This window comes from Phyllostomus discolor, chromosome 5, assembly GCF_004126475.2.
Source record: "Phyllostomus discolor isolate MPI-MPIP mPhyDis1 chromosome 5, mPhyDis1.pri.v3, whole genome shotgun sequence".
In the NCBI taxonomy this organism is placed as follows: Eukaryota; Metazoa; Chordata; class Mammalia; order Chiroptera; family Phyllostomidae; genus Phyllostomus; species Phyllostomus discolor.
The window spans coordinates 127,814,251-127,840,002 of NC_040907.2; the positions used below are offsets into that span (position 1 = coordinate 127,814,251).

The 25,752-nt window shown below is 37.9% G+C and overlaps 1 protein-coding gene and 1 non-coding gene across 4 annotated transcripts in view; both read left to right on the forward strand.

The window, feature by feature from the left end:
* The first annotated feature begins 326 nt into the window (after window positions 1–326).
* SLC25A16 (solute carrier family 25 member 16) overlaps window positions 327–25,752 on the forward strand; it is a 39,202-nt gene continuing 13,776 nt past the window's right edge. The window contains exons 1-4 of one of the 3 annotated variants that reach the window (XM_028513789.2): window positions 327–555; window positions 4,072–4,164; window positions 9,687–9,820; window positions 10,752–10,815. In XM_028513789.2, the coding sequence (XP_028369590.1) occupies window positions 432–555; window positions 4,072–4,164; window positions 9,687–9,820; window positions 10,752–10,815 (415 nt within the window). In that variant the 5' untranslated portion in view covers window positions 327–431. Of the gene's footprint in view, window positions 556–4,071; window positions 4,165–9,686; window positions 9,821–10,751; window positions 10,816–25,752 lie in introns of those variants that run through there. The other 2 variants (XM_036026871.1, XM_028513790.2) reach the window with 2 other exon arrangements.
* On the forward strand, window positions 6,321–6,446 carry LOC114498347. Its single transcript, XR_003684771.1, has one exon. It is a non-coding gene; the product is annotated as a U4atac minor spliceosomal RNA (small nuclear RNA).

The window sequence follows — 25,752 nt, forward strand, 5'->3', positions numbered from 1 at the left end:
ACTTGGTGGGAGATAGTGCAATTTCAGAGGTTCACCGAAAGAGTCAAGAACCTAAGGTTGGTTCTGAAAAGGCTTCGTCTTAGGAAAGTCAGAAGACAGCCCGTTGGGCGGTTATAGATCAGTGGTCAATAGGCGAGGAACAGCTTCCTGAGTTGGTGGGAACTTTCTTGCTGGCTGCGCTTCACCTCTTAGATCTGAACAGAAAGGGCTTGGGAAGCGAAGCCCGTACCACCGACGTCGGGTTTGTTGGGTGGGTGAGGCGTCCAGCCCAGGCCCCGCCCCTCGCTTACGCCATCATCCCGCGCCGTGCCTCAGGCTGTAGCTCCACCCCTCTCGCGCCGCTGCCTGTGCCTTGCAAGCACTAGCGATGGCTACGGCCCCAACCCTTTTGCTAGTCGAAGACTAAAGCTCCCGGCGCGGCCCCAGTCCCGATGGCGGCGGCGGCGGCGGCCCTAGCCGCGGCCGGCGCCCCTCCTGCAATTCCTCAGGCGGCAGGAGCCGGAGGGCCCACCGCCCGCCGAGACTTCTACTGGCTTCGCTCTTTCCTGGCCGGAGGTGGGTGTCTGCGGGAGGGACCCGGCCGCGCCCTAGAGGGCAGGTCCGGTGCATGCGGCCACGAGGACATTCTTGGACAGTGGCTACTTCAGTGCCCTGCCAGATGTTTGTCCTGACCTGCTGTAACCTTTTCCTGATAAGCACTTAACTGTGACAGCAGGATCCTGGGGAGGAGGGCCCTGGAGCTGCTGTGGAGTGGCTGGGGACGTGAAAAGACTGAACTGTTGTTGAGGATTGGATGGGAAAATGTAAAGATTCTGACAAAGGCCCGAGGGGTTTCGGTAAAACATGTTGGGCTTTCCTTTCTTTTATAAAGACCATAGGTGACTGAATGTGGAATTGGGTTTTGTTATTTGCTTAAGAGAAAACAAATAGCTTTTAAAACATGATTGGAAAATTGCGCAACGCTGTCTACAACCAAAATGATTCCAACGATTCTAGTAAACTGTCACAGTTGCTCACAATTACTTGACAGGTAGCTGGTGCAGTCCTATTGTTGGTGTGACTGTAGGACCAGAAGGTTCACGTTGTCTATCAGAAATTTCCTCTGCCTTCCCATAAAGAGGTGTTTCAGTCTCTACCCTTTCTTAATTGATTGTGTGGGTTGTCATCACTTATTTAAGACTAGGAATTTAAAAAATTCTATAGAAAGATAATGTCTCTATGCTGCAGTAGTATTAAGAGTTTATTCTGCTGATAGAAAGGACATTCATTTATTTATACAGGAACATTTGAATGCCTTCTGTGTGCCTCTTACATGTTCAATGTACAGCAGGGAACAAAACAGTATCCTGGAGTTTACATTAGTTGTGGAGAAAGCCAATAAACACAATGAAAAACTAAGTTATATAGTTTGTTACAAAGTGACAGATCCAATGGGAAGAAGTAAAAAGAAGAATGGGGCAAGGAAATGGAGAGGCTAAGTAGGTGCATATTAAATAAGATAGTTGTGCTAATTGCCATTAAAAGGATGACACTTGAACAGACTTGAAGAAGCGAGGGAGTTTAGCAAGTTGATGGCTAAGAAGGAGCATTTCAGAAGGAGAGAAAAGTTAAAGCAAAGGCTTCAAAGTGGGAGTGGGCCTCCTCTGTTCAAAGAACAGAAGTGGCTGCAGCCAAGTGGCATTGATGGGAGAGGGAGGTTAGAGACATACAGGCTGCAATTGAAGGGCCTTGCATACCATTGTAAAGATTCTGACTTTTACTTGGAATGAAGTTGGGAGTCATTGCAGGTCTTGAGCAGAGAAGTGACATGATATGACATATTTCAAAAGGATCACTTTGGCTTCCTGTTGAGGGTAACTGTAGGAAAGTATGGCAGCAAGGAGACTAGTTTGGAGGTTACTGCAGTAATAAAATTACTTTATTCAGATGATAGTGGCTTGGATCAGGTGAGTAACAGGAGAAATGGTGAAAAGTTATGATAATCTGGATACAGATAGAATGAATAGGACTTTCTAACAGGTTAGAGATAGCGTAAGAATGAGTCAAGAATGACTGATTCATGGTCTGAGCAGCTGAAAGGTTGAAGCACTCACTCACTGGCTGAAATGGGAAGGCTGTGGTTGGAGCAATTTTTTTCATGGTGGTTGTAGTTGGAGGGGAGATGAGGAGTTCAGTTTTGGAAACATTGCATTTTGTGATGTTGATTAGACATTAAATTAGAATCATGGTACATGTTGGTGGGCATAGCAACCAACCAGTTCTCTTTATGTGCTACTGGTAGTACTATAAATTGGTACAGCTGCTTTGGAGAACTAGTTGGGAAGTTATCTGTGAAGCTGAACATTTATATGTCATGTGATCCAGTAGTTCCGCTCCTAGGTTTATCTCAACATATATATATTTCTGTTCTTGTCTACAATATTCATGAGAGTCCCAAATCAAAAGCAATCCAAATGCCCATCAGTGTTATGACATATTACCAAAATATGGTATAATCATACAATGAAATACTATGCAGCATTGAGAATGAATAAATTCCTGCCACATGCAACAGTGTTGATGAATCTCACAAGCTTAATATTGAGCAGAAGAAACCAGGCACAAAGCTAGCCATACTGTGTGATTTTATTTATATTAGGTTCAAAAACAATCAAAACTAAGTCCATGTTGTTAGAAGTCAGCAGGCCGATTGGTTATCTCTGAGAAGGAGGGGCAAGTAGTGATTATGGGAGTACAGAAAGGACTTCTGGGAGGCTGGTAGTTTCATTTCTTGATCCGGGTAGTCCTTATGTGATTGTATTCACCTTTCATTAAGTGACATACAATTTGTGCACTTTTTTCTATGTATCTAACAGTTACTACTTAAAGTCTATTAAAAGGAGGAAAAGAATTGCAGATAGCAAGTATCAGAAACTCTGCAAAGGAATCTTGATTAAACTTTGTATTTTTTAGAAGTTTGCATAGTTTTTGTTTTGTTTTTACATAGTTTTCATTCTTTTAAAATCAGGTTTATTAAGGTATAATTTATATACAGTAAAATTCACCCTTAATTTAAATGCATTTTCTACTTATGATATTTTCAGTTTGCAGTGGGTTTATCAGTATGTAACGCCATCATAAATCAAGGAGCATTTGTACATATAAGGTACTTTAGAAAAGTGTCTTAGTTCATGTGGGCTACTATAACAAAAATACCATAATCTGATGGTTTATAAACAACAAACATTTATTTTTCATAGTTCTGGAAGCTGGAAAATCCAAGATCATGGTGCCATCCGATTCAGTGTCCAATGAGGACCTTCTTCCTTATAGACAGCAAATTCTTACTGTGTTTTTACAAGGTCAGGGGTGTCTGGGGCCTTGTTTATAAGGGCACTAATCCCACATTTAGTTGACTAGTTGACTCATATTGCATTTTATATAAATAAAGATTCAGAGCCCTCTGGACATAATCACCCCCTAAAAGCCCTACCTTTAAATGCTATCAAATTGGGAATTAGTTTTCAACATGAAATTTTTGGGGGGTTGGGCACAAACAACATAGCAAAAGAATCTATATATTATCACCTTAGAAGCACACGAAACTAGTAGGCTTGGCCCGTATATATGCACTTTTGCACTTTGCTGTCATCTACATGTCTGCAGGGTTGCATGTGGTAGGGACCAAGTACATAGTTGCTGAATGTATGAGAGAATGATTGAATTTCATGGGTAAAAGTTGGTTATTTCAATGCAAAAGTTACACAGAAGAGGAGGAGGTTTCTTAAACAGTGCCTTACAGTTGAGTAAATGTCTTTCAAGTGTCTCCATAACCACTTTTAGCAAGATTCCCAGTATTCATCAGGTATTAGGGGACAGATTTACACTTTTCAAACTTATTTTTAGGTATGACATGCCAATTAGTAAGTTACAGAGAATGAGGGCCAGTGATCTGTACATCACTTCTACTAGGTAGTTACACCCATGGAGACCAAATTAAAGATCAGAGGTATGTGTTAGCTGAATAAATAATGGTTTCCATCTGGAAAGAAATGGTATGCAACATCTCCCTGACCTCTTAAAATTTTTTAGGTATTGCAGGATGCTGTGCTAAAACAACAGTTGCTCCTTTGGATCGAGTAAAGGTTTTGTTACAAGCTCACAATCACCACTATAAACATTTAGGTGAGTTAATAGTTGCTAAAGATTAAAATGAATGAAAACATCCATCTGTGGGCTTGGTTTCCATTTGTGAATTACAGTGGAAAGAAGATACAAAAAGGAGTTCAAATTTGGTGGCAGATTTTACAAGGAATAGATCTTTCTTATTTATTTTAATATTTTTATTTGCCAGAGTGTTTATAATTGTTTTAGGGTACTGGTATCCTCTAAACCAAAATCTTTGAATAATTGGAGTACAACTACTTGCTTATTGGGATTAACGTGTCACATCCTTGACAGACACACATTAATAGCTCAGCTAGATTTTTTTTGAAGAATCCAATCAGACCCTGACTGGTGTGGCTTAGTTGGTTTGGCATCATCCACAGACTGAAAGGTCAGTGGTTCCATTCTTTCCTGGCACGTGCCTGGGTTGTGGACCAGGTCCCCAGTAGGGGGTGCAGGAGAGGCAATCACACAGTGATATTTCTCTCTCTTTTTCCCTCCCTTCCCCTCTCTAAAAATAAATAAATACATAAAATCTTTTTAAAAAGTTTTAAAAGAATATTAATTGAGTAGGAATGAAGTTCAAAATGTTTTAGTTAATTTAAAAATATTACAAGCCCTGGCTGGCGTAGCTCAGTGGATTGAGCGCAGGCTGCAAACCAAAGTGTCGCAGGTTCGATTCTCAGTCAGGGTACATACCTGGGTTGCAGGCCATGACCCCCAGCAACCGCACATTGATGTTTCTCTCTCTTTCTTTTTCTCCCTTCCCTTTCTAAAAATAAATAAAGTCTTTAAAAAATACTACAAAATAGTGGAATTATTTGCATTTTATATAAACAAACATGTATTTAGACAAAAGACTAGAAAGACAAACATTAACATTAGTGGTTAATATTCAGTGGTGAGATTAGAGGAAATATTTTTCCTCTAAGCTAATTTGTAACACATGTTGAACACACATATATTACTTTTTCAATTAGAAGGGAAAAGAGTTTTTAAAAAATTGAATGTGTTTCCCTGGTGGAGTAGTTCAGTTGGATAGAGTATTATCCTGATATGCCAAGGTTGTGGGTTCTGTATCTGCAGGGCACATACAAGAAGCAGCCAATGAATACATAAATAAGTGGAACAGCAAATCAATGTTCATGACTTCACTTTCTCCTCCTCTGCCTCTCTCTTCTTCTCTCTCTCTAAAAATCAATTTAAAAAATTATTATGGCCAGAGACCAAGAAAGAAATTAGGTCAGGGCAACCAAGTCATACCACTTCATTGCTTCAGTTTCATGCTTCAAAAGATAGGAATGATGAGTGCTCTGCATGATCTGTGCAACGTCAGTGTGGAGGAAAGACGATTAACAGGGTAGATGAGAATTATTTTTTCAATTGGATTTTTAAAATGTGATTTTCCTCAAAAAATATGATGGCTGTTTATATTTTACATTAATTGCAGCTCACTTTGTTGTCACTATTCTTAATACTAATTCTGTACTTAAAATTGAAAGAAAACTACCATCTTTATGTCCAGCAATAAATCCTATATGTTCACAGTGTGCTCTTCATATATAGAAAGAATCAGACTTTTGCACTTGTTAAGAGATTATATAAAACTAGAAAGGAAGGAAATTACTTTCTTTTGTTATCTAAATTGAGGGTGAAAAGGGACACGAATTTTATTACCCAGTATCTTGGAGTGTTTTACAGTGACCCAACAGACCACTAACTGAGCAGGATTGTTTTATTCCTTTAACCTGCTCCGCATGGTGATCTGTGTTGTTTTGTTTCCTGATTTGTAATTGTTCGATTACCTATTCACATTAGATTTCACCCTCTACAGGGCTGCATACCGTGGGTCACAGTGTACCCTATCAAGGCATGCAAAATTTGAAATGGCATTCCTGCAGTGGTGTAGTGTATGGAATTTCATGTATCTTTAAAATAAAATATACAAGCTGTAAAAAAAAAAAAAAAGGCACACGAGCCATAAAAAAGGTATCCTTTTTAAATTTTCTTTAAAATGTTTTTTGGCATTTTATTCTAGATACCCCCTTTTTAATATGTATGCATAAGCATTTTTAAAATTTTGGTTTTTTTAAAGCATGAGTTTTCACAAATACAATATGAAGATGGGCTATTGAATAAAATTTCTACTTTAGCTTCTTTTTAAAAATGTGTGAACCATCTTTTCCTTGGGGTTGTACTACTATCCTCTGAGCATGTAGTGAGAGCAGTACAGCTAGTGCCTAAACAGCACACTCCCATCAACTAGAGCTCTGCTTTATTTTGGTGTAGTTTTAGGAAAAAAGAGAAAAAAATTAAAAATGTGTGACATTACTTTCAAAGCTTCAAAAATTACTTTTTATTTTGAATCAAAATTATTGTGGCCAAATGAAAAGTAAGGAGTATGGTAATTAGAATTTCTCCTTCCCCTCAGTTGCAGTTTATGTAAAGAATTTTTTCCTGTAGTATATTATAAATCTTTGACTTTCATTTAGCTTTTTACAGTCAAATGTGATATAAAAATAGGTAGATGAATCATGATAGGATTCTTTAAAATTCTTTTTAATTTTGTTTCTTTTACACTTTATTTAAAAAATTTTTTGAATGTATATTTTTGCAAGTTCATAATTCAGAAAAATACGAAAGCAAATTGTCATTCTGTGTCCCTGTTACCTCTTTGGAATCAAGCATTTTTCCAAGTTTCTTCCATTTCTTTTCAGCTAATGTATACGTACACAAGCATATGCTTATATTTTACCAAATGTTAGTTCCTTCTAATCCTGGCTTGATATTAAGTGAAGCTATAGAGGTGGATTTAAATAACTCATAAGCTTCATATAATAGATACACTGAGGATTTTGCACCCTACAGGGAATACATATTTTTTTCAAACAATTTTATAACATTTGCAAAAGTTCGTCCAGTGTTATGTCTTAAGGAAAATCTCTGAAATAACTATGTATATTGTCAGATTGGTACTAGACTTACTGTGGTGATCACTTCATAAGTTATATTAATGTCTAATCACTATGTTGTATACCCGAAACTAATATAATATTGTGATAAAGTATTTCAACTGTAGTTGAAAAATTTAAAAAATATTTTTTAAAAATTTCAACCCTGGCTGGATTGCTCAGTTGGTTGGAACGCCAGCTCATACACCAAAAGGTTCTGGGTTTGATTCTGGGTTTTATCCTGGGTTGGGGGCATGTGCAGGAGGCAACCAATCAATATTTCTCTCTTGCTGTCTCTCCCTGCCTCTGCTGCCCTCAGCCTTTCATCTCTCTCTAAAATCAATGAACATATCCTTGGTAAGGATTTAAAAAAAATAAAAGAACGAAAGAAAATCTCAGTTTATTTCCCAAAGTGAAAACAGATTGTAAAAAAATAATACATTTATCTAAGTAGATATTTAAATGCCATTTGAAAACATTCAACATCCATTTTTCATCTGTTTGTCTTTCTCAGTTATTTTGTTTTAGGTGAGATTTTTGTAAAAAGCATCTGGTTAAATATGGCATTTTAACAGAATTTGAGAATCTTTGGCTTTAAAATTTTTTTCCCCTCTTATTGATTCCAGAGAGAGGGGGAGGGAGAAAGCGAGGGAGAGAAACATCAATTTGAGAGAGAAACACCAATTGGTTGCCTCTTGCACCTGCCCCAATTGGGAACTAACCTGGAACCCCCAGCCATGTGACCCGGACTGGGAATTGAACCTATGACCTTTCAGTAGCAGGACAATGCCCAACCCACTGAGCCACACCTGCCAGGGCAAGATTCTTTGGCTTTTCATAGATGACTTTGTCCGTCAGCTTTTCTTTTTTGCTATCATTGAGTTATTCACTCACATTGTTATTTTATGTTTTCTGTTTATTGTGCCTTTTTGTCATCTCTAGTTCCCCTCTACAGGTCTTTCTTTCCTAGATTTCCTTTTTTTTTTTTTTTTTTTAAAGCACTGTATCTTTTTTGCCTATACTAATGGTTTTTCTTAAAATGTTTCCAGTAATCAAAGTTTTAAAGAATAATACAGGGTCCAGAACAAATAATACCCCTTTGTTATTACAAAATCTTTTATTATAAAATCATAAACATGTAATTCTGTAATATAACAATATTGCACTCAAGCACACCATATGACATTTTAGGTGAAATGTTCAAATTAAAACCATAAATGATTACACCCACATTATTACTACCAACCACACTCACACAAACCTTACTTCTTCTGGATCCTGTATAATAAACGTGGACTCAGTGCTTCAAAATAAGCATTATCAGTACAATTGAAACTTCCTCTGTACTTCCCCTTCATCGTCATCAGCCTTCCTGTCCCTACTAGAGAGTCGTGTTTCTAAATTTAATTACCCTTAAATTGTTACTAATGCATTTGAATAAAATTAAACAGGACTTAACTTTTGCTCCCTTTTCCTGCAAGGGGACGCCATCTTTAGTAGAATTTCTTTTTTGGTGTGTGTGTGAATATATTTAGTTTTATTATTCATGCATTTTGGGAGAATTTTATATATTATGCACATAGCCATATGTCAACATAATAGAATTCTTTTTTACTAGACTGTTAGTCCATTTAGGTACTTACTTATTAAAAATGTTTTTATTATCTATTTTGTCTTGGATGTTAATAAGTAATTTCTGGGAAGGGATCAAAAAGTTACTTGCAGTCTAAAGTTCAAAATGAGCCTAGTGATTTACTTTCATATTTGATCAGATATTTGTTTGAAAAATTTGGAAAGGTGCCTGAATTTAAATGGTTTAATAATAGAAGTATTTAACTCTGTACTGCAAATGGGACTAGTGATTAACCTTAAGAGAATAATAAACATATCACTATATAGGATCAGAACTGAGGCCTTAGTTTATCAATATTGCTAATTAAAGTCTACTAATGATGGAAAATTGCCCCCCCCAATTTAAATAGTTTTAATAGTTTTTTGTTTCTTTTATTTAGCAATTTTTTAAATTTTTTCTTATCCTCACCTGAGGATATGCTTATTGATTTTTAGAGAGAGAAAAGGAGGAGGTGGAGGGAGAGGGAGAGTTTCAAACCTGTACCAGTTCACAGGGTAACACTCCAGTAAACTAAGCCACACCAGCCAGGGCTAGCAGGATTCTTATGTATACAAACCACACGTGTATTTGGGTCAGTCTGGGTAATTTTCCTTTGTCCTTCCAGATAGAGCTGATCATCTGCCCTGCAATATATAGACTTTGAATATATTTCTGTTGTTAATATTTTTAGATAGCTATAGTTTAATATAACCAATGATAATTGTGCATATAATTTATTTGTAGCGGTTCTTGCTATAATATTTTATATTTTTACATGTGGTATATTTATGTAATTTGAACAAGTGATGTATTTTAAGTAGTATTAACTTACATAGAAATTATTCATGTAATTTCTCAAACAAAATTATGTATGATGACATTAGTAATCTTTATCTGTGATTGTCATGAAAATTTGAATTTAGATAGTTTTCTCTGTTTTAATAGTATTTTTTTTCCAAAAATCTTTCTAAAAATAGGAGTATTTTCTACATTGCGTGCTGTTCCCAAAAAGGAGGGATACCTTGGATTGTATAAAGGGAATGGTGCAATGATGATTCGAATCTTTCCCTATGGTGCAATCCAGTTTATGGCGTTTGAGCATTATAAAACGGTGAACTTTTATTTTGTTTTCTTGTTTTGTGTCCTTAACTATCATACTTAATTGACAAGGCATTTGCTTTGACCTTTAAAATTACTTTGGATGAAAGGGTAAAGTAATGTCTTTTTGAAGGAATAAGATTTGTGATAGTTTAAAATTTTAAATATAACTTGGATTTAGAGTTATCTATTCCAGAATTGTTAGTCATTTTTCAGTGAATTGTTTATATTCCAATTTAAGAAAAAGAGCCAAAGTATTCTTCAAGTAGATAATAATAAATTCATAAAATATTAATAGCTCTTTAGTATTTTTTTGTTTCTCAATTGTAGGAGAGGAACATTGTGGCTTTGGATTTTCTTACTATATAAAATAGCAAAACCATATTGTAAAAAAATCTGTTTTTAAGGAATGATCTAAGTTAACAGCTTTTCCCATCTTACTCATTGATCAAATTTCTCTTTTCTAGCCTAGTGAAAGTTTATCCTGTCAAATATCTTAACACAGAAAGGGGTTACATATTTTAAATTTCATAGGGTATCTTAAGACACAAAGTAAACAGTAGGCATGGGAACAACATTGTAAGCTAGTCTGTCAGATGGAACGGATGCCTTCAGTATATGAAAACTTCATTGTCTGTAGAAGCATTTTGTTCCCACTATTCCGATTTACACTTCATTTGTAGTCATTAGAGTGTAGTATATTTGGTAATCCTAAGCTAGATTGCATCTGTAAAAATACATTAGAGCAGAGGCTATAGGGAAAATATCTGACCTATTTATGGTGTGATATAACACAGTCCAGCTTCATATAATTGTAGTCATTTCACTCACATTTAATATTTCTTTTTACTAGTTCTGTTACTCTTTTGAAATAAGCCTTCATTATTAAACAGTGAAATGGGTAGCATTTTAAAAATATTTAATTTGACGTTTTTGGTTTCTAGTTGATTACTACAAAGCTGGGAATTTCTGGTCACGTGCACAGATTAATGGCTGGATCCATGGCAGGTAAGAGGAATGGGTTTATTTTATTTCTGACAAATTTATTTTCTATTAAAACATTTAATTTGGTTTAGGTGATATGTGTGGTATTGATTAACAGTATACATTTGTTATCTTTCTACATTCAACTATATAAGAAATTGTTAATATCCTGCCCTGGCTGGTGTGGTTTAGTGGATTAAGTGCTGGCCTGCAGACCAAAAGGCTGTCTATTTGATTCCCAGATTAGGGCACATGCCTGGGTTGTGGGCCATATCCCCAGTAGGGGGCACGCAAGAGGCAACCACACATTGGTGTTTCTCTCCCTCCCTTCCCCTCTTTAAAAATAAATAAAATCTTTTTTTAAAAAGCAAGAAATTATTAATATTCTAACTCAAAAAGAGTATTTTACAGTGGGAGAGGATAAGGAATAATGTAAATTTATACCCGTGTGAAAACTATGTCATTTCCTTTGACAATTCTCCTGAAAATTTTAATTTTTTTCTTTAAAAATTAAAAAAAAATTAGGCCCTGGCTGGTGTGGCCTAGTGGATTGAGTGCTGGCCTATGAACCAAAGAGTCACTGATTTGATTCCCAGTCAGGCCACATGCCTGGGTTTTGGGCCAGGTCCCCAGTAGGGGCCGTGCAGGGGATAACCATATGTTGATGTTTCTCTCCCTCTCTTTCTCCCTCTCTTCCCCTTTGTCCAAAATAAGTGAATAAAATCTTAAAAAAATTTTTTTAATTATACTGACTACTCCTGTATAAATGAAAATAGTATCACTCCCTAGAAGCAATCACTGTTAGCAGTGTCTTATGTATGCTTTTTTCTAATACTACTTTATAGGATAAGAACTTTGCTTTTAGTTATCTCTGTATATATCAGTGCATAGATCTTATTTTGTTAAAGAATTATATTACAGTCTTTTTTTTAGAGGTCAGACTTCTTGTCTTGCCTTGTCTTGTGTTTCACTGTGTTACCTTCTAAGGTATGAGTGTACCATGATTTATTTAATTAGTCCCCAGTTGATTGACATTTGGGATTTTTCAGTATTTGTTTCACAGAGAACATATTATACTTCTGTGACAATATCTATAGAATAGATTTTTGAGAAGAGAAATTATCTATGAAAGGATATACGTATTTAAATTTTTAAAAAGATTTTATTTATTTATTTCTAGAAACGAGAAGGGAAGGAGAAAGAGAGGGAGAGAAACATCAATGTGTGGTTGCCTCTTGCACATCCCCTACTGGGGGCCTGGCCTGCAGCCCAGGCATGTGCCCTAGACTGGGAATTGAACCTGCAACCCTTTGGTTCATAGGCCCACACTCAATCCACTGAGCCATACCAGCCAGGGCTGTATTTAAATTTTGATAGGATTTTACAAGCTGTTCTCCATAATCTTTTCAACAGCCTTTTCCCCTACATTCCATACCAATACTAGTTCTTATCAAAAATTTTTTAGTATATTTTCTTGATTATGCTGTTACAGTTGTCCCAGTTTTTCCCCCTTTGCCCACCTCTGCCCAGTACCCCCTTTCCCTCCAGCAATCACCCCTCTTAGTTTATGTCCATGGGTCATGTATATAACCTCTTTGGCTTCTTCATTTCCTATATATTATTAACATCCCCCTGTCTATTGTCTATTTTGTACCTACCAACTATGCTTCTTAATCCCTGAACCTTTTCCCCCACCCCTAACCCCTCCCAGTTGATACCCCTTCAAATGATCTACATATCTATGATTTTGTTCCTGTTCTGGTTATTTGCTTAGTTTGTTTTTGTTTTTTAGGTTCAGTTATTGATAGTTGTGAGTTTGTTGTCATTTTCACGTTCATAGTTTCGATCTTCTTTTTCTTAAATAAATCCCTTTAATACTGGCTTGGGAATGATGAATTCCTGTAACTTAACCTTGTTTGGGAAGCACTTTATCTGCCCTTGCATTCTAAATCATAGCTTTACTGGATAGAGTAATCTAGATTGTAGGGTCTTGCTTTTTATAACTTTGAATATTTCTTGCCAGTTCTCTAGCCTGCAAAGTTTCTTTTGAGAAATACAGCTGATAGTCTTATGGGAACTCCTTTGTAGGCTACTCTCTGCTTTTCTCTTGCTGCTTTTAAGATTCTCTCTGTCTATAACCTTTGGCATTTTAAGTATGATGTGTCTTGGTATGGTCCTCTTTGAGTCCATCTTGTTTGGAACTCTCTGTGCTTCCTGGATTTTTATGTCTTACTTCCTTCACCAGATTAGGGAAGTTTTCTTTTATTGTTTTTTCAAATCAGTATTCAATTTATTGCTCTTTTTCTTCTTCTGGCACCCTTATGATTTGGATGTTGATATGCTTAAAGTTGTCCCATAGGTTCCTCAGCTTATCCTCATTTTTTTGTTTGTTTGTTTGTGTGTGTTACTTCTTTTTTTTTTTTTTAACTTAGTTTTTGGATTCCTGTTTCTTCTTTCTGTTCTGGTTGAATGTTTATTTCTTCCTTTTGTTTGAAATTGTTGATTTGAATCCCAACTTCCTTCCCTTCACTGTTGGTTCCCTGTATATTTTTATTTCACTTAGTGTATCTTTCATTTCTTCCTTTATTTTGTGGCTGTACTCAATGAGTTCTCTGAGCATTCTGATAACCAGTGTTTTGAAATCCACATCTGGTAGGTTAGCTATCTCCATTTTGTTTAGTTCTTTTTCTGGGGTTTTGTTCTGTTCTTTCATTTGGGCCATATTTCTTTGCATTCTCAATTTGGTGGCCTCCCTGTGTTTTGTTTCTGTGTATTAGGTAGAGCTGCTTTGACTCCCTGTCTTAAAAGTGTGGCCTATGTAGAAAATGCACCTGTAGATTGCGTGGGGCAGAGCCTTAGGTAATTGCCAGGACAGGGCAATTCCCTTCACAGCTTTGTGTCTCTGCATGTGTGTGGCAGGGGGAGGGGGCTTGGAGAGGAGTCAGTACTGCTGCCTGGCTTCTGGAGGCCTGCTGGGCACTTCTCCTGCTTCCAGTCACCTCACCCACCATCCATATGTGTTTGGCGCCCTTCCAGCTGCTGCTGTAGTGTTTGTGTATGTTCTAAGCCCACATGGGCCCTTTAAGCAATGAAAAGCCAGCAGTTTTTTCCACTGCCTCAGCCACCACTGGTTTTTATAACCAGAGGTAATGGGGGTTTTATCTTCTCTGTGCTGGAACCCTGGGCTATGTGGGCTGATCTGGGGCTGGAATTGGTTGTTCCCAAGGTATCTCTCCCAGTTCTTATTCACTGTATGGGACTGTAACACTGCCCACTCCACCACTGATGCTGCTGTCTCCTGTGCTGCACCCTGTCCGGACTCTACAACTCTGCCCAGCCTACCCATCTGGATGAAAGTAGCTTCTTTAAATCCTTATTTGTCAGACTTCCATACAGCTCAGCTCCATTTTCTGATGGTTCTGGGTGGTATTTGGTTTTGACATTTGTTTGTAATTCTTTCTATGCAAGGAGTCAAGGAATGTCTACCTATGCCTCCATTTTGACCAGAAGTCCCCTTATCAATTTGTGTTTTTTAAGATTTTGTTTATTTACTTTTAGAGAGAGGGGAGGGGAGGGAGAAAGAGAGGGGGAGAAACATCGATCAGTTGTCTCTCATAAACATTCAGCTGGGAACCTGGCCTGCAACTCAGGTGTGTAGACTGACTAGGAATCCAACTGGCAACCTTTTCATTTGGAGGCTGGTGCCAAATCCATTGAGCCACACCAGGCAGGGCTCAAATTTTTATTTTTAATTTTAATTTTTTAAAAAAGATTTTATTGATAACTTCTGGCCAAGATGGAGGAGTAGGTAGACATACTGTACCTCCTCACACAACCAAAAGAAGGGCAACAATAATTTAAAAACAAAAAAGCAACCAGAACTGACAGAAAATTGAACTGTATGGAAGTACAACAACCAAGGAGTTAAAGAAGACACATTCATCCAGACCGTTAGAAGGGGTGGAGACGGCCTCTTTGAGAGGACTCGGTACAAAGCTGAGGCCGGCACACCCAGTGAGGTGGTGGATTGTGGAGTGGAGCGTGCAAAACTGCAGCTGGCTGGCAAGGCAGCAGTGGGTGGACCCAGTGAGGCAGCAGCTGGTGGAGTGAGCAGTCCCACATTCACATGCGGGTAAACTGGGAGGAATAATTGGGGAGCGAGACAGACTATGCAACCCAGGGCTCCAGGGCTGGGAAATAAAGCCTCAAACCACTGAAACTCCTAGCCTCACATGAGAATTTGTTGGAGAGACCCTCAGGGTCCTGGAATGTACACAAACCCACCCACCCAGGAATCAGCACTAGAAGAGCCCACTTTGCTTGTGGGTAGTGGAGGAAGTGACTGAAAACACAGCAGAGAGCAGAGCAAGCGCCATTGTTCCCTCTTGCACCCCTTCCCCACATACAGCATTGCAACGAGGCTATGTGTGCTGCCCCACCCCGTATTACGTAAGAGGTGCACCAAGACAAGAAAAAAAAAATGGCCCAAATGAAAGAACAGATCAAAGCTTCAGAAAAAAATACAACTAAGTGACAAAGAGATAGCCGACCTATCAGATGCACAGTTCAAAACACTGGTAATCAGGATTCTCACAAAATTGGTTGAATTTGATCACAAGTTCGATGAAAAAATGAAGGCTATACTAAGTGAAATAAAGGAAAATGAACAGGAACCAATAGTGCTGGGAAGGAAACTGGGACTCAAATCAACAGTGTGGATCAGAAGGAAGAAAGAAACATTCAACCAGAAAAGAATGAAGAAATAAGAATTCAAAAAAATGAGTAGAAGGTTAGGAACCTCCAGGACATCTTTAAACATTCCAACATCTGGATTATAGGGGTACCAGCAGGAGAAGAGGAAGAGCAAGAAATTGAAAACTTACTTGAAAACATAATGAAAGAGAACTTCCCCAATTTGGCAAAGGAAATGTACTTTCAGGAAGTCTAGGAAGTTCAGAGAGTCCCAAAGAAGTTGGACCTGAGGAGGAACACACCAAGGCACATCATAATTACATTAGCCAAGATTAAAAATAAGGAGAGAATCTTAGAAGCAGCAAGAGAAAAGGAGACAGTTAACCTACAACAAAGGAGTTCCCATAAGACTGTCAGCTGGTTTCTCAAAAGAGATCTTGCAGGCAAGAAGGGGCTGGAAAGAAGTATTCCAAGTCATGAAAGGCAAGGACCTACATCCCAGATTGCTCTATCCAGCAAAGCTTTCATTTAGAATGGAAGGGCAGATAAAGTGCTTCTCAGATAAGGTCAAGTTAAAGGAGTTCATCATCACCAAACCTTATTATATGAAATGTTAAAGGGATTTATCTAAGAAAAAGATAACAAATATGAACAGTAAAATGACAAGAAACTCAGTTATTAACAATCACACCTAAAACAAAAACAAAAGCAAACTAAGCAAACAAGTAGGGGTGTGCAGGGTGGAGGGGAATAAAGGGGGGAAATGGGACAATAGCATAATCAATAAAATATTAAAAATATTTTATTTACTTTTTTTGGAGAGAGTGGAAGGGAAGCAGAAAGAGAAGGCAACATCAATGTGTGAGTGATGCATGGTTGCATCTTGCATGCCCCCAGCTGGGGCCTGGCCCACAGCCCAGGCATGTGTCCTTGTTCTCAGGCCAGCATTCGACCCATTGAGCCACACCAGACAGGGCTCAAATTTTTGATACATGGAAATTGGAAATTAATTATGAGTAAGGTTAATCACCTTTTCATAGTTGTAGTGACCATTCATTATTTCTTTCTGCTCTGAGTTGTTTCTATTTAGTTATTAATTTTTATCAGTTTTGGAATTAGGACATTATTTTTCTTTTTTGTCAAATATTGCTCATATTTCATTTACCATTTTTAGATTTATCTTTTGACTGTAATTGTGATTTTTTAAAGAAAAATCATCTAAAAGTTGTTTTTACCCCCTTTATAGAAAATTTCCATAGCCAAATGTGTTAGGCTTTTTCTCAGTGGCTTCAAAATTTTTATAAATGCCTTTCTCTTTCTAAGATAAAACATTGAATCATGTTTTCTTTTAAAACTTTTTTATATAAATGTTTTATGTTCATCTTTTTAATATTTATCTTTATATAAGAAATAAAATAGAGATTGAATAAAATTTTTCTCTAAATGACTGGTTAGTTATACCAACATTATTTACTCAGTAATTTATTCTTTCTCTTTATTTTAAGCACCTCTATTATATAATAAGTTCAGTAAATATATTTAACAGAAGTAAGGGTGTGTATAGTGGTATTTAGCAACAAAGATGTTCATTGTAGTTTTGTTTATAATATCAAAAGGTGAATTAAATATGTAGCAATAGAAGAGTGGTTAAAAAATTCCATATATCAGAAATTTACACATTCATTAATAATACTTTTTGTGGAATTTAATTATTTATTTTTTAATATTTAAAGAGATTTTATTTATTTATTTTAGAAAGACAAGAAGGGAGGGAGAAACAGAGGGAGAGAAGCATCAGTGTATGAGAGACATGTGTATTATTTGCCTCTTGTACTCCCCCTGCTGATGACCTGGCCAGCAACCCAGGCATGTGTTCTGACCTAGAATTAAACCTATGACCTTTCAGTTTGTTGGCCAGCACTCAACCCACTGAGCCACACCAGCCAGGGCTAGAATTTTATTTATTAACAAAGAAAGGTGTTTACATCTTTTTTTTTTTTTAAACACTTCTTTTTTTTAAAAAATATTTTATTTATTTATTTTTAGAGAGGGAAGGGAGGGAGAAAGAGAGAGAGAGAGAGAAACATCAATGTGCGGTTGCTGGGGGTTATGGCCTGCAACCCAGGAATGTACCCTGGCTGGGAATCGAACCTGGGACACTTTGGTTCCCAGCCCGCGCTCAATCCATTGAGCTACGCCAGCCAGGGCAGGTGTTTACATCTTAAAAGCAAATTACAAAAGAGAATGTTCATTATTGTATATAATATTTTGTTTTTTTAAGTAAATACATGTATAAATATTCATAAAAATTCTACAAGTTTATAGCCAACATGTTAACTATTTTTATTTCTGCTAATGGAAGTAAAATCACTGGAAGGTGATATATCAAAATCTTAATTCTATATCTGACTGGTGTGACTCAGTTGGTTGGGTGTTGTCCAGCAGAGTGGAAGGTTGCTGGGTTGCAGGATTGGTTCTCCCATCGAAGTCCCCATGAAAGACAGCAGATCAATGTTTCTCACATTGATGTTTCTCTCCCTATCTTTCTCCCTCTCTTACCCTCTCTCTAAAAGTAAATAAATCTTTAAAAGAAAAACTAAATTGTAGTGGTTATCATAGGGTTTGTAGGATTTTGGATAACTATTTTGTTTATTACTTAAGTCAGGGTATGACATACTCCATGGTGGTGTCAGGTTTCTGGAACCAGAATTTTGTGCCATGCCTTTGTGAATACTAGTAGTGGGGGAGAGAGAGGTATGTGTGGCTAAAGCATCTAGGTTATTTGGCCTTCTGAGTAAATAGGCCCCTGCTCTTCAGTATATGCAATTAAGCATTCTAGTAGTTTTAAAGACCTTGAGGTGTACATGTGTTGTATGGGGGGCGGGGGGAAGGAATGCAGTTAGATGTGAGCAGGTAAGCCCCAAAGACCAAAAAAACAACCAAACCATCTTTGGATAGATGTTGGAGATACTACAGCCATTGATAATTATTTTCCTGGTTGTGGAGACAATAGTCTTGGCCTTAGATGACATGTCTTAGGAACTTACCAAATACTACTTTAGACTCTGAAATTAATGACTCTTGAGCCTTATACCTTTATACCTAGATTTATGCTGTTCCACCTGACCTACTTATCTACACTTTTGACTCTTTGCCTTCTTATTTGGCCCTTCTTGACTTCTAGCTGGCTGCCCCAAGTTCAATGAGTAATAAAAATAACCAAGAATGATATTCAAAATACAGGATCTGGCACAAATAACACCCTTTTTTTAAATTACAAAACTGTTTATTACAACATCATAAGCATGTAATTCTGTAACATAACAATATCACACTCAAGCAGACCATATGATATTTTAGGTGAAATGTTAAAATTAAAACTATAAATTATTACACTCATATTATTACCCTACCATCCACATTCAAGCATGCCTTACTTCTGCCAGACCCCTGTATTTAGCAACCCAACTGCAGAGGTACTAACAAATATGACAGGTTCTGAAGCCTCCACTTAACTCTTTTGTGGCTGGATCATGAGATGGTATGTAGTGGTGGTGGTGGTGTGGGAGTTCCAGTGTGGGGAGAGTGCTATCAGAGCCATTGTAGGGGAGATCTTGGGGAGTTGGAGCAACAGCTATTCTCCAGGTGGTGTAAAAGTATTTCAGTATTGTACACGGGCATGACAGTGCTGGTGAGTAACATTAGCTAACAGTATTGCACATTTGCTATATGCTGTTCACAGACCTGAGCCCATGACATGTCATCTTTGGCACTTGACATGTAGTCCATGGAACAATACTATGAGAAAAGTGTTATGATTGTCTTCCTTTTATGGAAGAGAAATTTTAGTTGTTTCCAAACCTTAAAGTGTATGATTTCTTGTATCACTTTTTAATTTTCTGTCTCTTAAATTTAACTTTACAGGTGAATGGTCAAAATTCTTTGAGGGTTGTAGGAAAGATGAGGTAGGATTATGAATATAATGAATATGAGTTAAATCCTAAAGGTTTTGTGTTATCTTTTTTTCATGACACTTGGTTATTGAAGAGCATGTTCATTCAAATGGTGTTTCTAGTTCCATTTTGCTGAAACAAAAGACATGTTAACATCAGGGTTTCAGTATATATTAGAAAACAGTAGTAAAAAAGAAGAGTGTCAATTATGTTTTTATTTTTAAAGAAAAAAGTTTTAGACTTCCGGCAAGATGGAGGAATAGGTGGACGCACCGTGCCTCCTCGCACAACCAAGATTAGAAAACCAATAATTTACAACAATAATTTACTATCAGAATAACACCCAGATCCGGCAGAGGATTTATCTGAATGGAAGTCAGGCAGCCAAGAAGTTGAAGTAGACGCGTTCATCCGGACTGGTAGGAGAAGACGAGCCGGCGGGCGCGGGTCTGGCTCGGGTCGGCGGCGCGCGGAGGTCGGGGGAAGGTTTGGCGCGAAATCGGCGCAAAAGCCATCCGGCGCGCAAGAAGGCAGCGGTGATCCCTGAGTACGCAAGCTGCGGCTGGCAGACCCAGAGGGGTAGCGATTGTGGACCAGGGCAGAACTCGCAGCCCAGAAGCCCAGACAAGGGTCTGAGTCCAGGGGAACGGAACTACCGCCATTGTTTTCCCCCGCCCACCCCGCCCCCACATATAACGTCACAATCTAGCGACTGGGGTGCCCAGCCCCGGTGAGCACCTAAGGCTCTGCCCCCCACGGTAACAAGAGCAACCAGACCGGAAAGAAAAAAAGGAGAGACGGGGAAAAAAACAAAAAACAAAAAACTATGTTTTCAACAGAGCAGATCAGTCCCCCAGGACTCATCCTTTTGAGCGACCAAGAACTAGCCAATCTATCAGATGCGCAGTTCAAAACACTGGTGATCAGAAAGCTCACGGAACTGGTTGATTTTGGACGAAATTTAGATGAAAGAATGCAGATTACCATAAAACAGATGCAGGAAGACACGCAGAGGAGAGCCAATAGTGAAAGGAAGGAATATGAGTCTCAAAACAATACAGTGGACCAGAAGGAAGATAGAATCAACCAAGCAGGAAAGCATGATGAAATAAGAATTCAAAAAATTGAGGAAAAGATTAAGAGCATCCAAGACACCTTTAAACGTTCCAATATCCGAATTATAGGGGTACCAGAATCGGAAGGGGAAAAGCAACAGATTGAACATGTATTTGAACAAATAATAAAGGAGAACTTCCCCAATCTGGCAAAGGGAACAGTCTTCCAAGAAATCCAAGAAGCTTAGAGAGCCCCAAAGAAGTTGGACCCAAGAAGAAACACACCAAGGCACATCATAATTACATTAGCCAAGGTAAAAACGAAGGAGAGAATCCTAGAAGCAGCAAGAGGTAAGGGGACAGTAACCTACAAAGGAGTTCCCATCAGACTGTCAGCTGATTTCTCAAAAGAGACCTTACAGGCAAGAAGGGGCTGGAAAGAAATATTCCAAGTCATGAAAGACAAGGACCTACAACCCAGATTGCTCTATCCAGCAAAGCTTTCATTTAGAATGGAAGGGCAGATAAAGTGCTTCTCAGATAAGGTCAAGTTAAAGGAGTTCATCATCACCAAGCCCTTATTTTATGAAATGCTAAAGGGACTTATCTAAGAAAAGAAGATAAAGAAAAAACATGTATAGTAAAAGGACAGCAAACTCACAAATATTAACAACCACACCTAAAGCAAAACCAAAAGAAACTAAGTAAACAATTAGAACAGGAACAGAACCACAGAAATGGAGGGCACATGGAGGGTTAGCAGCAGGGGGGTGGGAGGAGGAGAGGGGGGAAAAGGTATAGAGAATAAGTAGCATAGAATGTAGGTTGAAAATAGATAGGGGGAGGGCAAGAATAGTATGGGAAATGTAGAAACTAAAGAACTCATAAGTATGACACATGGACATGAACTAAAGGGGGAAATGTGGGTGGGAAGGGGGGTACAGGGTGGAGGGGAGAGAAGGGGGGAAATGGGACAACTGTAATAGCATAATCAATAAAATATATTTAAAAAAAAAAAAGAAAAAAGTTTTAAAAATTCTAGCTATTATAAATAAGACTAGTACTTCCATTATCCAGTATTTCCTTTTTCTTTCTTTCTTTCTTTTTTTTTTTTTTTTACCATGTTTAAGTAGATTTGTTTCTATGATTTTAAATAGTTGAAATGGATGTTCTGGTTAAATTTATTTTTATCTGGTATCTTTGCTCCTCTGCTTTTGGTGGCCTTTGAATCTAAGTTTGAATTCAGTATTTTCCCAAATAAAAATGGTATGTATATTTTCACTTTCATTTCAAAAGAGCTCATTTTTGCCCTGGCTGGTGTGGCTCACTGGACTGAGAGCACTGACCTGTGAACCTAGAGGTTGCCAGTTGGATTCCCTGTCAGGGCACATGGCTGCGTTTCGAGACAGGTCTCCAGTGGGGAGCACTCGGGAGGCAACCCCATATTGGTGTTTATCTCCCTCTCTTTCTCTCTCCATTCCCCTCTCTAAAAATAAATAAATAAAATCTTTTTTAAGAGCTCATTTTAAATATTTCTTGAACTTTAACCTTTTCCCTCATCCTGCAACTAGAGTCCATACACATTGAATCTCAGTCAGACAGAAAAAGGAAAACCTGGAGACTGAAGAATCAAGGTCTGCATATTGAAGGAAGTGTTTCTTTCCTTATTTATGTTTCAGTTGTTTGAAATCAGTCTTAGTTTCTGTGGAACTAAGAGTGATAGGACAAAGAGAAGATGGAAAAAAGGAAGTTATTAGAAACTAGAGGTAATGAGCTGAGTTCTATCTGCCGTCTGTCCTCTCTGGTCTACTCCAGTTTGGTGTGTTGGCTCAAGGCCAGCGGGGTGAAAGGACAGAATGTTTCCTGAGATCCTAGCTGGCCTTCATTTCATACCTGTCCTTTCACTATCTGCAGGTCATCCAAGTTTTCCATGGTTCATTTATCCATTTGTTAAAGTGGAGCTTATGGTTGGTCAGCTCCCTGTCTATGAAAACACTGTGAAAGATCTAGGTCCTCCGTAAATATGAGCTAATATTATTAAACCTTCCATGGCAATGACTTGCTACATGCTCTTCAGCCAGCCACCTAATTTCTTCTTTTCGTCTTATTTGTAACACAGGGAAATTTTTAGTTGTAAATAGAGGTGACATTCAAAATATTTAACAACCAGTATGACGTGGGCAGCAACCAATCAGGGCAGAGCCTGGACATGAGCAGTTAGAATTGCTGTATGGTGCATCCAATGATTATTAAAACAGATTACACACTGTTTTCTTTAGGGTTTCAACATGGCTTTGAAGTACCTTTCCTAGATACTTTTATTTAAAAGGGAATTCTATCCCTCTTGAGCCCCAATCCAGAATTCAAAAGCAATAGGCTTCCTATATATTTGGAGAAATTGTTCTTCTGAACTAGTAGTCCAACTCTTGAACTTTTCAAAATCAGAACTAACTTTCTTTAGTTAATAGATCTGAGGCCTTATTTGTGTGTGCATGGGGTTGGTGGAGTGGGGGAGACATAATGTTCAGACATCTGCTCTCTAGCCCTCTGGCTAGACTCACATGATGTAGTTACCTGAGACCTCTCATTTCTACATGAGACTATTGTATGAAAGGCATCCAAAGTCAGTTTTTTCTTTTGTGTAATAGTGATTGCAAATGTGGTTCCTGGATGTCATAATTGAATTATCTCTTCCTAAATATTCTCTAAGAGCATTATTTTATTTATTTTTTATTTTTTTTTAAAGATTTTATTTATTTATTTTTAGAGAGGGAAGGGAGGGAGATAGAGATAGAGGCAGAGAGAGAGAGAGAAACATCAATGTGCGGTTGCTGGGGGTTATGGCCTGCAACCCAGGAATGTACCCTGGCTGGGAATCGAACCTGGGACACTTTGGTTCCCAGCCCATGCTCAATCCACTGAGCTACGCCAGCCAGGGCGAGAGCATTATTTTAGATACTGTACTCATCAGAGGTTGTACACAGCTATGGACAGGTGTATTTTAGTTATTTTCAACTGATACTTAATTATCAGGCTTGAAGAAATGATTTGCATCCAAAGGATGGGATATAGTAGAATTGAACTACCATGGACATCTACTCTAGGCCAGTTTCCTTAGCTTAGCTTTTATATTCCTGATGCTGGAGCCCTCCATTTGTCTAAAGTATTTACTTGGAAATCATGTAATAGTGGTTGAACTTCAGTCTCTGAATGTGTATATAAATTTTGGATGCTGTTCCCTCTGTGGAAGCCTCAGATGGGGAAGGACAGTGGTAAACTGGGAGGAGAGCCAGCTCTGAAAACTCAAATCTACTTCCATATTCATTGATAAATTGGGAAAGAAGGAGATTGATAAGAGTCAACATATGCTCCTCTACTCCAGCCCTGCGTTATCCAATTTCTAATATTTACTCCTCTCTTCTCTCTACCGCTTCCTCCTTGTAGTGTTAGTTCTTTTGTGAAGAAATTCTTTATGCTTCTTGCTTGAGCAGAATAAAAAATTATATTTACCATATTTTCAGAATATAATCTCCAAAATTCTAATAAGCCAGTGCTACAGATGGAGAGAGGGTCCAGGTTCTTGGAGGTCACGAGCAAAGATATTGTAAAGCAAAGCAACTGGGAAATTTATTAAGGAAGGTACACTTCCCAACATGGGAGTGGGCCATCTCTGGCCAGGAAATGGCCCTCTTCTATTGAACAGCTACATGCTTTGTAGGATTTTTACTTAAGCTTCTACACATGCAGTTTTCCACAATCCTCCTTGATTGCCCTCTCAGGAAGGAAACCACAATTCTAATTATTGTCAGGTGTCACAAGATGGTTGTCGGAAATCAGGATGCTGACTGATGACTGCTGCATTGTCTCAGGATTTCCTATTCCTGCCTCACCAGGACTATCTGGTTTTGGTATTGTGGTTAGAAATATAATTTCCCACCAGAGATTTTTTTGCTTTCTATTTAAGCATATGGTAATTATGGAAGGTAATGTTAAATGCTTCTAAGCTTTCCAAATTACCAAATCTAGTTGCAGACTCAAGTATGTTCTTGGGTTACTACTGTTCCTGGGACTCGAGAATATAGAGATAAAAAGAGGATGAGACTTTAGGGACAGTCTCATCCTATAGTCTCAGTTGGTTTGAATTTATCATAAATCCTCAGTTTCCTGACTGAAGGGAGAAAAAGAGAAGTTGGCACATATATAAAAATTATAACCATATCTCAACTTGACTGGCTAGAAGAATGGCCATTCTGCCAAGCACGAGTTAGAACAGAGAATGTACCATTAATCTTCCCAAGTGCATTCATAGAGTGAGCTTCAAGAAATGTGCCCTTGGGCACTCAAAGGGGTCTGGAGATTTGCCATGAAGGAGATGGAACTTCAGGTGTGTGCGTGTTTCAGTAAAGCTGTCTGGGCCAATGGAATAAGGGATGCCCCATATCCTTGTGCACATGTGTTCATGTGCAGGTGTCCAGAAAATGTGATGAGGATGAAGATTCACCAAACAAGCTGTATACACTGATTACCTTTGTACCAAATAGGTAGCCACTTTAAAAATCTACACAGTCACTGTGGACAACTGGCCACTGATTGACAAATAGATATAAAACCACCACACACACACACACACACACACACACACACAAAGCCATATGAGAAACACACCAAAATAACTGATAATGCTTTTTGCCCATCAGTTGTTGGGAAAATGATCGAATAATTTAATCTTTTAATTGTCTAATAATCTAATACTACCAGGAAGTCAGAGAAATAGGACTTTTATTCTAATGGATGGCGTTATAAATTGGCATAATCATTTTGGAGAGCAATTTTTATTAAAAGTCTTGCCCTTTGACCTAATAATTTTACTGTGGGATTTATCCATAATGGAAAAGATGCACAAAAATATTTAATAGTTACAAGAACATTCACCAAAGCATTGTTTGCTCTTATAGTATCAGTGGAGCAAATAATGGAGACAACCTAAATGTCCAAGAAGATTGTTTTAATATTATAGTACATCCAAGTAATGTTTTTCTCACATGGAAAGATGTTCATAATATAAAGTTAGAAAATATTGACTACAAAATAGAATTATAAGGGTTTTTTTTTAAAGATTTTATTTATTTACTTTTAGAGAGGGAAGGGAGGGAGATGGAGAGAGAGAGAGAGAAACATCAATGTGCAGTTGCCGGGGGTCATGGCTGGCAACCCAGGCATGTGCCCTGGCTGGGAATCGAACCTGCGACACTTTGGTTCAC